General features: G+C 35.5%; 1 protein-coding gene across 3 annotated transcripts in view; it reads right to left on the bottom strand.

Moving 5' to 3' along the window:
* Positions 1-13,414, bottom strand: part of LOC109855817 (ecdysone receptor) — a 37,061-nt gene that overhangs the window by 11,199 nt on the left and 12,448 nt on the right. For all 3 annotated transcript variants that reach the window (XR_002250334.1, XM_020430439.1, XM_020430441.1), the window contains one exon: positions 8,665-9,697. Coding sequence is in view for 2 of the 3 variants with exons in the window: in XM_020430439.1 (XP_020286028.1) it covers positions 8,665-9,064 (400 nt within the window). In the remaining variant the exon portion in view is untranslated. The remainder of the gene's footprint in view (positions 1-8,664; positions 9,698-13,414) is intronic.

The following is a 13,414-nucleotide window of genomic DNA, read 5'->3' as shown; positions in this document are numbered from 1 at the left end:
GCATTTTGTACGAGGCATTTAATCGCGAATCATGAACCAACTTCCGAAGAACATAGAGTAGGTAGAATGTCAGTCGTCAGACAGGTCGGCCACCTTTAAAGGTCGATTATCGGGACGTACTGTATTAATGCTTTCCTTTCTGAAGCAACGATGCGAAAATGATCATATCCCAGAATTTAAATAAAACTCAGAACTTTTGAAGAAGATCGCATAATTCTAAATTTTCTCATATTTAGACATTGGTACAGTTTCATCATTATTATTGTTCAAAAATTTAAAACATAAGTTACTTTATCTCGTTATTGAAACGAGATGACTATGAGAATTTTTTAAAAATACACAAGTTTAAAGACTCATCTGGAATATTCTGGTGTATAGATCCAGACTCATTAAAAAACAAATTTAATCTTATATTTTCAGTATAAAAAGTGCGCGATGACAATAGCGCGCAGTGGACATTGAGCTGTTTCGCGTTATTATTATATATCAAGTTTTTTTCTCGATTTTTCATTTTAAGTCTCATTTATAAGTTGGCAGCGATCTCTCTTCACGGAAGTTAGAGCTTTTCACGTACGTTGGACTCTTCGCGTACGTTAGAGTATAAGAAAATTATCGAGGTCAGCATCTTTCTTCGCTCCACTTTTCCATTATATCTCTTTCCTCTATATAGTTCTTTTTCATATTTACATACTCATTTCTCGCTGTTTTACAACATAAGAGAAAATATATTAATACCGACTACAAGTTTTATTATTGGTTTTATTTACTTAATTTAATACTTTTAATACTTCATAATATCTATTTTTGTTATAGTAACAGTGTTGCAAAAAACAATTTTATTTTTCTTGCTTGTGTTACGCATTAACACACGCGCGTGAAATATGGTTTCGAGTTGGATCCGCGTAGTCATTTGTTCAACGTTTCGCCAACATTTAAGTTCACTTCAAAAGTTCAAGAACACAGCTTCATGTTTTTTTCGCATAAGTAGTAAGAATAAAAAGAAATGCTCCGTAGTTTGATAACCAACAATACACGGGTTTATCTACGTGTTGAAGAGAATTTAAAAACTCGAGATGCATGAAGCATTATACGCATCACAGTAACAGTAGATTTATCGAAGTTGATATAATAAGTGGATTCTGTCGCAACTTTCACTGTCAACCGCGTCCTCATGCCCGGGTACCAACTATTTTAAGTCTAAAAACTTTAGGTTTCAAACGCTCTACCAGTTTTTTCACCTCTCATGTTAAAATCGCAGTTTTTCTAAAAGAAATGTGTGTAAGCAACTATGTATTTCTAGATGTATTCTATGTGTTTGCAAAAACAATTATTTCTAAGAAAGTGCAACCAAATGATCCGCTTAGTCGCAGAAATCTGAATTGCTCAGAAACATTCCTGAATTGCTTTGGGCGTTTCGCAAATGTTAAAGCGTAGCTTATATGTGTACATTTATTCGAGCTTCTGCAATTTATGGATTTTTTTAATCGTTATATTTCTCGATTTTCTTCGGTGTAAAGAGAGTCGCCTGACAGAAATGCCTGATAGAAATAACTCATTTGTTTGATGTCATCCACCTGTTACATACGGGTAGACAAAATTGGTAGATGAATGTAGAACTCCCTGCGTGCACATGCACTCACATACACAAACACACAAAAGTGTGCGCCCACGTAACACATATATACGTGCAAGATGCGCGCGTTGCGCATGTCGGGGATGTTGAAACGGGGCTGAGGCTGAGAGTCATCTAGCCGGGAGCTATCGGGATGGGTCACGGCCAAAGAAAAGAGGACAACCCTCGAGTACCCAGGCCAGACCCGGGATCAGACCATGCTGTTCTAGGCGGAAATTCGAATTATGGTTTTATGTTTTTTTTTGCTATTCACAAAAACTTCACACCATCTTTTCATCCGATATCTTTGATGGTTAGGTTAGGTTGGTTACATATGAATGCATATATTTTTCATATTTTAAATAAAAGATGTTGTTGAAATTATACAATTAATGTGATTATTGTTATATGTGACGTATAGAAAATAAATCTCTTGTATTTTTTAGAACGTGTGTGAGCAGAGCAATTATATTTGAAACAGAAATGCATCCGAGAATCAAGGTCCAATATCAGTTCACGTGGAAGTAGCTCTGACAATAACATTTTGTCATGTTAATTTCCAGGACAATTAATCCTCGTCTAGTTGGCCGCTTTCAAACTGCTTTCCCACGAGGAACGTATCAGAATTATCTAATTTGCATTTACTTCGTTAATAAAACAAATGATTCTCGGGACGTAGCGTGAGAGAGAATGTACGTTAACTACCGTACAATATAAATATTAACCAGAGCACATTTTTCTCTGTAGATGAAAAGAAACACATATATATATATATATGTAAGTATATATAAAACATGATGTTTTTATAGAACATGCTGATGTAATGAAAGTAAAGTAAATTATGATAATATAATAATCACTTTTTTTACAAATTTTACAAATTAATATTTTTAATATCAAAATTACAGCGACTATAATTATTTTTGACTTTAATATTTTTTGTTTTAATAGCATGTATAAAGTTTCAGTTAGCTAACTTTTTGATCAATTATCTTTTAAAAACAATTTGTGTGTAAAAAAAGCAGAAATATTTACTTTTCCAGTGGCAAACATTATAAAACTTGATTGTCTTTTTTTCAAAAGATAGACTTGGACATATTTCTGTATCTTTTTAGAAAAGATGATGTTTTTTTAATTATGCAGATTGCATTATCCTCTCTTTTTTCGATAAAACCGTACTTAAAAAATTACACTATTATGTACTTAATTACATTCTCGCACAAATGGAAAACGCAGTCTCTCTCTCCGTGCATATATTATTTTTAATAATTTAACATTTCTCCAACTACGTAATTCCAGAAGTACGTAATTCAAGTTAGTATGCTTACATAGTAAACGTGGAAACGAGAATGATAGAGACACCGAGAGAAAGAGCGAGAGCAAGCGAAAAGAAACGACGAAGCCTCGATGCGTGTCGGAGGCCTCGCGGTGTTCAACGATGCTTCACGAGACTCTGTAATCGTGTCCGGTTTGCTCGCCATCGGCCGTGATAGGCCTCGCATCCTAGCAATACTTAACAACGGACATATATTGGTAAGATATTTCTAAGTTACTTTAAGTTTTTGGAAAAAAAATTATCAACGATCTAAACTACACGAAAATACAATCTAGTATCGCATTATATAACACACCTTATGCTAATGGGAAGATAAAAGGTGGCATGTATCTAATTTATTCTGTTGATCCACATATGTTTTACAAAACTTTGCACGACGCAAGAATGATCATTTTTATCAAAGATATAACTTTCTTCTAGATAATTGTTGCGATAGCGAATAAGTACTCAGCGGAAATGTTCTTCGAATACCAATATTCGCTATGTATAGCGAACAGTGTGACTTTTAGTTTTTTTCTTGTAACAATAGCATGTACGTTTTCCCGCAAGCGTAAAAAAGTTGTAAGAAACGAGTTTTGGTTAGAAATTGAATTCTACCATGAAAAGAATAAGGGCGAAAAGATCGGAATAAGGACAGAAGAACCATGCAATGCATTCATTTTGAAATGCATGTTTACCAATTCTCAAAAGGAATGCTATTGTAAATTATAAAAGTCGCAGATATGTAAAAACTGTAAGCTATTTTCCGACCACGCGCTGTGGTTTGGTACAGAACAAAAAAACTTTATAAACACGTAAAAGTATATAATTTTAACGATTAAAATATAATGCAACAAGTAAGTTTTGCGTGTTACAAAAGAAATATACATAATTTTTTTGTTTTATTTTTATGGTCATATATTTTCTTTCATATATCATATTTTAAACATATAAAACATATCTTTTTTAAAAAAATATATATTCTGAAAACATCTTTTTTGCGTATATATAATAAATATTTTTATCAAATATAAATTAGTAAAATTAATTCAAAGTAGTTGTATAAAAAATGGTTTTAAAAGTAATTAAAAATAATTTACTGTTGCTCTCAAGTCGCAAATATCATCAAAGTGACTTTTTACGCAAATGTAAATGACCAGAGAAGAAATTAATAAAATTGCAGCATAAATCTTCAATAAATATAATTTCCATGTGGCACTTATGTACATGACGCTGCCGTTAGATTTATAGGTTCTTAGCTATACGGTTACATATTTACACACAAGTCGTGATTCAGCAGATATTTGATCCAAAGAGTTCATATGTACAAGAGAAATTTTCTTGATCTGTGCAAAAGTTAGAAAGAACTTAGAAAGAAGAGCTTATTAACAATTAAAATTGAATGTAATTAATGTATTATATATATGTGTAAATAATGTATAATATATATGTATATAACTTTTACACTGTCACATATATAGAATGCAGTAACATTTTCTCGAATTTTTTGTTATGACGCAAAGAGCCGAGCATGTAAAAATCATTGTCTCCAGTTTTACGTAGAAGATTCTACGTAATCTATGTGACATTGTATTTTCCGTTATGGTTTTTGCCGCAGTAAAATCACATGTCGTGGTTAATTGCAGCGGAATTGCGGACGTCAGCGTCATCGTGCGGATCGCTGATCAGAAGCGTGCATTAACATGCTCGGGTGTGCCTCCCGCGCCCACTCTCGGCCTTGAGCCGAGAGCCTGGATCACTTGCGAGAGAACGAGAGAATCGCGGTCTAAGCGAGAAGAGTGAGAACGGGAAAAGAGAGAAAGAAAAGAGGAAAGAATGAGTAAGAGAAGAGGAGGATACAAAAGAGAAAACAAGAAAAAAATCATAAATAAAGGTAAATATATTAAATACATATATGTATGTATATGTAATACATACATATATATAAGATCAGAAGTAAATATATTATACGTATTTTTTTATATTATTAACATATATAATTTATATCTCATCTCTTAAACAGGTTATATATTAAATGTGACATATTTCATCTTTCTTTGACTATTTTATTATCACGTAATTATTCTCTAGAGAGAACTAGTGGTTATTAAAGAAATTACTCTTTCTACTATGACTATTTATGTTTTGTTATACAACAAGGCAATTACGTATAAAAAAGTAATTCAAATAACGTATAATTAATTCTAATTATGCACAAAGAATTTGAAAGAGAAAAAGAAATACTTTTTTAAAAACTTGAATTTTATCATTATCTTTTACTTTTCAAATCTTATTAATTATAAGAGATAGTATTTTAACATTTGAAAATAGGTCTGTCACTTTTTTTTATTTTTTCACAATTAAAATAAATTTTTTACAGAAATATTCAAAGTTACCGTTTTAAAACAAAAAAATTATGTCAGGAAAAATAAATTGTCTTTTATTGAAGATCGATGTTTTGCTCTAATTAAATAATTAAAAAGACAAGATTTATATCGCGAATAATTAAAAAATGATAAAATGACATACTCCAATTTGTTGTGTATTTTATTGACGTAAGGAAACTTAGGTGAACAGGAAGATAAGACCGGTCGGTCGATCGGTGTCGGTCGGTCGGTTGGTTGGTTGGTCGATCGGTCGATTCGCTTCGTGCAGTTCACCATGGAAGAGGTGAAACAAGATTGTAACTAGAAGAGAAGGTTGAGGTTTGAGTTCGAGGCCGGCTCGCTCACTTTCCCACACTTATATACGCGTATTCATAGACATTGCACGTGTTCCTGTGAGAGTTCGCATGCGCAATATGTACTCGATAGAGAAATACGCTTGTGTACTTTTAAAATCCGGTACGTCGATTTTAGGACAGTATCACGTTACACAACTTTATCCGCACAATAAACGTTTATGTCAATGCAAAAATAATTACGCGTTTATTTGCATGTTCAAAAATAATATATTGACCCTTTTATAATAAGGTTATTGATGAAAGTAAAATCTTTCTAATAGCCGATCACAGTTTCAGATGTAAAATAAAACTAGTTATTCTTTTTCCGAGAGACGTGACGTAAATACATATTATTTTATTAAGCAGGAAAAAACAGACGTGTATCAATTTACCGCGTATTTAAGCAACACTCAGATAATAATATAATGAAGCAATGTGTACGTGTATATACGCCTTATATATACATATATGATAAGGTAACGCAGTATCACTGCGTACATGCATGTATATATTGTTTCATTATCATCTTGGTACCACTTAAATGCCCGGCAAGAATTGGTGCAACAATATATATCTCTTGTTGCTCGCACGCGCCAGAAACATATAAAACAAGTTCCACTGACTTGTCTTTCTCGTTTTTCGGCGATCGACAATGAAATTTCTGAGTTTGTGTTAAAGATCGTATACAATTCGTACAAGGAACTGTTCAATATTTGCATAATCGAGATACGCGAGAAATATTGCTGTTGATCCCGACCTTGAAAAGAAATTGCAACGGTCAATGTCACAGGACGACAAGAAGCTTGTCGGGTCGAGCCAAGTGGCCGAACAAGAGGTAGCTATCGAGGAGGACAATGCTCCTTCTCAAGGATATCCACTCTCTTCGATAGAGTCGAGAGAGACAACCGAGAGATCGAGAATGCTAACCCATGTACAAGCCACGTTATTCGTTGATAAAATTCGCGATCTTGACAGGAGGAGAGAGAGAAAAGAGAGAGAGAGAGAGAGAGAGGAGGAGGGAGAGAAAGAGCGAAAAGTATTAATATAGATAGTGTTTTAATTGTGCAATTTATAAAATGTGCACAATTTCTCAACTGTATCATGTGTAAAGTATTATATATGTTGTTGTGTAAAAAATACATATATAAAACTAAAAAGTATAAATCAACATTAGCAAAAGTGTTATTTAAAAAAAAAACTAAGAAACGCGTATGAATGTTTATTCTAGTAATGTTTATTTTTCAGACGATAGTCACACTTCTCCTGAGTGAACAACTTTTATTTTTATATTTTAGATATCTAGAACTACTATAACGCATTAATGCTTTCAATAAGGGATGTAGAAAGTTTCCACCCTACGATGACACGTGTAGAGAAAGAAGCTTTTACTTTTTTGCACTCTCTCTCTCTCTCTCTCTCTCTCTTTCTTTCTCTCTTCCTCCTCCTTGCTAAAAACAATAACGCATCCTAATGTACACTGGTTGGCTGATGCTACGCGTAGCGCGGCACATAAACATCTAAACAATTATTGTCTTTTATTGTATATTCAACTTGTTAATTTAATTTATATTTTATTTATAGAAAAAAATTCACGCGACACGAAACGTCACAATGGAAGGATTTGACTGTAAAAACATAAATTTATGTTAATTGAGGTCATGACATCTCTATTTTGTCGCATGCGGGTACTACCAGCAAGTCGCAGTATCGAAAACGGTAAATACCCTCATTTCATTGCTTCTTTCATGAATGACATGATTTGGATAAAACGTTATTCTAGGCCTCTCTGATAACATAATAGATTTATTGTGAGACTCTATTAGATTTCTTTAAAAGAACAACATGTGTAAACCTGTTTTGTAAAAAGAACTGTGTTCACGTATTCACATTGGTTTAAAATCATATCATATCACTAATGTCAATCAGTTTACGTGTGCGCACACAAGAGAGTGACAGAGTTTCGAATAAGAAGCATTCGAAAATCGAAAAATCAAAACAAATCTGTGCTACTTAATGATTCTCTTTTATTTATTCCGTATTTACCACTAGTAAGTTATCGACTAGTTATCAGGTCAGATACGAGTAAAAGCGAGTAAAGACGAGATCACGTGCACGAAGTAAACATTCTATATCTGTGCAAGTGTGCCGGAATGTCTCGGAACACAAAGATATCAGAGAGAATAATGTGTGTATTTCAAAGTATTATATAAATGTCTGCGTTCTTTAAAGTAAAATTTCGAAAATCGAATTTCTTTCGAGAAGCATATTAAGAACAAGCGCAAAGTAATTATAATAATTATTTTTTTTACCTATAGTTGATATACAAAATAAAAAAATATTGTTGGTAAGGTGTATAAAAACAAAAACAAAAATAAAGCAACGCGTTATTACATACAGCAAAGCAGGTTGCCAGATTTAAAAATGATACGTCAGGTACAATTAGAGAAAAAAGCATTTCTATAATTTGCAATAGACAATTTTTTATCTTTCATTATTAATACGATTGCACGAAAAATCGGAAGATAATATTATATATTGATAATACACGCGTATACACAGAGAAACACAAATACACGCACAAGTATTTCTATATGTAAAAAAGATATAAAGATGATTTATGTGACCTTGAGTGATTTTGTTAAATGTTATGTCAGGATCGATCACTATCAGGTACTGTTTTAAAATATTATTGCTTTCATATTGTTTCAAAATTGTTAAATTATTATTAGATTATTAAAATTTTAATTTAACGTTTAGTCATGTATTTTATTTTAAATCTGCTTTTCTGAATGTAATTGTTTCAAAATATTTAATACTCAACATTTTACTTGCGCAGTAGAAATTGGACAGATTTTACGATGATAGCATTAGTCACTATTTTATCTTAATATGTGACTTGCGTTAGAACTTCCTTATTTACAATTAGATGATCAGTAATTACTTGAGTGTAGGTAGATACCAACTTCCGTCCTAGTTACTTTATTAATGATCAGCTAAAAAACAACGAGTACTCACCTACTTTACCGTTGGGACTATACGGATCATAACTGCTGGTGCTCATGGGACTCGCGTATCCATTATTGCTGACTTGTTGCTGCTGATGCGCGAGCGGAGGTTGCTCCGGCAACTGAGAAGCGTAAATCACGTGACCTTGCAGAGAACTCTGCGGCGACCCGGGGCTGTTCGTCGCTAGCCAATCATCCATCCTGGCTGTCTTATTGCTATTGGTAATACTGCCGAATAGGCTGCCCCCGATCGGTCCAGCGGCCACGGGGGGTACCGTCAAAGGTGACGTCGATATCTCGGCCTTAACCAACGTCAGGGATGCGGCACCGGCAACAACAGAGGTGATCGTGCCACCCGTGGCAGTGCCACCGTTCGTGGTGTCCATGCTCGAATCGCCACTGGTATCCATGATGGGTTCTATCTTTGCAGTTGCTGTCTCTATCACCGTCGCCGTCGTCGTTGTAGTCGTCGTCGTGATGGTGGTTGACAGATCAACTGCTTCTCTTAGCCTGGATGGGGTTGCCAGAACGACACCCCGCGTAACAACAATCTCCGACCCTTCATTGTAGCATACGACTCCGTCGGCGGCACTTAGTAAGCTAGTCACCGTGACGGATCCCACTTCCGGTCCCGTGATAACAAACGCTTTCTCGTCTTCGTTTTCGGCCAGTCTTTACACGTGTTTTTTTTAATGTTATAATGTTATCGTTCCAGATATTCCTCAATCCTTATTTTATCTTTGTGTTTTTTTCGATTGCGTTCAAATAGCGACTGAGTCTTTTCGAGATAAAGTTGCCGCACTACAAACTTAACTTTTAACTTTTGTCCGAGTAAAAGTTCGTGACGAAACGATCACTGGAAGATATTCTCTCGAAAGAAAGAATTGATAATTTTAAATTATTCAACACTTAGATTATGCATTCGGTTAAAATTAAGATCGCATTAAGAAAAGTAATCACAGCCTCCAACTATATCTTGACATGCGCGAAAGTTTCTTGTATCGTCATAGTTGAAATCGTTGCGTATTGGTGCCTCGAGGTACCTGCAACACGAGAGAAATCACTTTCTTAGTGGATGGTATTTTCTGTGTAAAAGGTGTTCGATAAACAATTTTAATTATAATTACTTTATTATGTGTGTGCACAGGCTGTTTTCTATTAGTCTGATTACACAATTTTCTATTGATAATTTTCATGATTATATTTAATGTTTCGCGCAGAAATACAGAGAAAGAAGAAAGATCGAAGACAAGAGCTCTAAAAAAAGTATATGAGGATGGCTGGAAGAGGAAAAATAGGAAAACAAGACTGGAAAGAAAAGAGGAAAGAAGAAAGGAAGAGAAAGAAAGAGAGAGAGAAACAGAAAAGATGAGATAGAACAAAAAGAAACAGGAACAGGAGAGGCAATAGAAAGATTGCGAAGACGAGGACAAGGACGAGGAAGAGAGGGAAGAAAACGAACGGGGGCGGTTGGAGTATCGGGAGGGGATAAAGAAGAAGGCGGAGCAGACGAAGGGGAAAAAGAGAGGAAAAAAAGAGGAAGAGAGACCGAGTATGAAAAGAAAAGACGAAAACAAAAAGGTAAAGACGAATACGCCTGTTCCAAGAGTTGTTGTGTTTCACTGAAAAATAATTGCACATTACTCGAATGATACTCGAAGATCGTACGAGTTCGCTGCATTATCGATCAGGTTGCCCGTTTTCTATTCCTCCCCTCCTCGTTTTCCCTCGCAACAGGATTCAGCGCGTAGGAGGAGCCTAACCTTCGCCGCTAACCCTGACCCATCCTATTGGCCGTCATAAGAATTTTGTTTCCCACCGCGTTTCGCATTGATATCTAAAATCACGGAGAGCCTACTTTATCACTAAAAATCTCGCTATCCCGAAACTAAAGTTCTTTGGCTTTAGAGATATTGATTAAATTAATCAATACCGCACAATGTACTCCGAGTATCTGCAAAACAATAGTATCACGCTTCAATAACTGCAATAATAATCTCCTAAACGTTTCGCTTCTAAGATAGTAAAAGAACGTTTAAAACATGAGACACGCGAGGTTTTCCATAAAATTTCAACAAAGCTATAATAACGTTATTTTTAAAAGACAATGTTTCTTTGCAAAGAAAACTTGAACAATGCAGGCGTTTTTTAAAACTCGGTTTTCAGAAGCGATTTAAAAATAGAAACTACTCTGTTGAATCTAGATCTGTCTTTAAAGAACAAAAATACGAAATAAAGAAAGTTCGCAAATTTTTGATACGCAAACTATTCTGCAATGTTTAAAAATCGACAGGTTTTTCGCGAGCGCTCGAGAGAGGCTAGGCGTTGCGCTACTGAAATTGGAGGACGATGAAAGTGGAAATGAGCGTCGAGGACATTTAGGTCAATGCCTGCCCTCGCTCCAGGGTTCGCATTCGTGTTGCGGATACCGAGATCCGTCTCTCTCTCTCTCCGCCTCGCCGAGTCCAAGTTCCAGAACGAGCTGGGCCGAATCGAGCCGCGGCGAGCCGAGAGCCAGACCGTTTCCTTTCTCATCGTCTCTCGCGCATCCACGGCAAACGCGCCGCGCTGTACACGGACGTTTCTAAATATTGTGTGTGTCCCAGAATTATCACTAATTCCGCGCCTTTATTCCTACGATCTTCGGGCGCGCGAGCAAGTGCGGTATTTCTGGGACAGCCTATACATCTACACACATGTACATACACATATACTCATGTATATGACACATACACGTATTTATCGGTGGCCCTTTTCTCTCGTCTCACTCTCTCCTGGTAACTAGGGCATCGGATCGATCCTGCAACGGCGACACAGACGCCATCACCACTACCATCGCTACCACCACCACACCGACCATCGCTACCACATTTCTACTAACATCCCCACTTCTTTGCTCCCACTCTCTAACTACCCACTACCACCTCATCACTCTACCACTACTATTGCATCGTCGTCGGTTTCTTCACAATCACTATCACAACCTGACGACACGAGACTGGCTCGGTGCCTTGATCTGGTTGCGAGGATATCAGCGAACGCGGTTCAGATTTCTCCCGTGCAGAATAGTCGAACGGATTTTCAAGTGAAAAAAGCTTTTTATAGACCAATTTTATTTTATTTATACAGTTCAATCCTGTATAGATATAATAATTCCAAAACACTTTTAAATTGCATTGAATTGCACTTTTGTATTGCATTTTGTAAAATTTTGTCTAAATTTAGCACACAAAAGTTTAAAAGGCTATTTCAAAAACTCTTCTAACAAACATTCAGAACGCTTTTAGCTTTGTGTGTGTTATTACTTGTTCTTGCTTTTTCCGTCTCTTTTATGTTAAACCACGGAAATAAATGTTAGACGTCTTTATGACGATGCAGTCCGACTCAGCACAGAACGTTGTGCGTGCGTATGAATGTGTGTGCATGTGTGTCGATTTGACCTAGATGCAAAATTTATGCTTGGTCTCTACAAACGTATGCGCATAAAATTAGTTTTGGAGACACTATGAAAATCTCGCACATTTTATAATAAAACAGTCTCGAAAAACTCGTAAATGTCAAAATTCAACAATTTCAAAATATGTGCATTATTACGCGATGTGACAATTGCAAAATGTTTGCAATTCATTCGCAACAATTATAACAATTGTATAATTAGAATTTCTCTAGGGAAAAACAATCGCAAACTGGGTAATTTACGAGAAAAAACAAGTGTTGTTTAACATCAAATCCACAACTCAATTGTATCTATCGGAATGAATATTGATGAAAAAAAAACACATAATACATTTAAATAAAATATCGTATTCTTGTTTTTTTGCTGACTGTAGTTTGTAGTGGTGGAATTTTCTCATTTTCTGTTGCCTGCGCACGCATCCCCGTTATCGCGTCTCTGCAATATTTGATATCTCGCCGTGGCGATTAAAGAGAGAGAGAGAGAGAGAGAGAGAAAGAATCGCTGTATATATTAAAAAGAAAAAAATTAAAGTCGGGACCGATTTGTCGTTAGCTGGACGAAAGCGACTATATTCTGTGCTCTACTCGCAGCGCGCATGTACTCTGCGTGCAAAAGCACGACCACGACGACGACAACGACGTCGTGACCATCACGACTGACGTCCGCCGTCGCCGTCGCCGTCGCCGACGCCGACGCCGACGCCGACACCGAACGCTAACATAGCCAGAGCAAGAGAAAGAGAGAGAGAGAGAGAGAGAAATCGATTTCCGCTCCTTCTCATAGATTCGCTTTCCAGACGAAAGGCGACTACGCGCCCGTACATTTGGGTGTGCATAAATACGGTATTTTCGAGGACAATGTAAACATTATATTTTTGCAATTTTATGGGAACAAAAGCTTCGCGATATTAACTTCAGAAAGATTATACTCATAATGATGCGAATTATTTATAGATTCTGTCGACTTGTAAATCATTATTCAATTCGTTTCGCAATCGCGTCTCATAATAAATTCTAATGAATGTCCGACGAATTAAAATTTGTGTGCCTTATTTCGCAATGTATTAGTAATGAATTTTTTTATGTATATATATATATACATACAAAATATATATCCAAAATCTAATTTAGATTTTAGATTATACTTTTTTATGTGTGTATATAGAAAACAAAAAATAACGATAAAAACTGACAATCGGTACAAAAATAACAATCGGATTGATAATTAATCATATTATGAGTGTCGTAAAGTTATTTATAATATTCGTGAAATGATCATAAATATAAATTATCATTCGAACTAA

Source organism: Pseudomyrmex gracilis, unplaced genomic scaffold, assembly GCF_002006095.1.
Source record: "Pseudomyrmex gracilis isolate BER0280 unplaced genomic scaffold, ASM200609v1 scaffold_99, whole genome shotgun sequence".
NCBI lineage: Eukaryota > Metazoa > Arthropoda > Insecta > Hymenoptera > Formicidae > Pseudomyrmex > Pseudomyrmex gracilis.
Note: the sequence above shows the minus strand (reverse complement) of the source record. Positions and strands in the feature narration are given on the sequence as shown.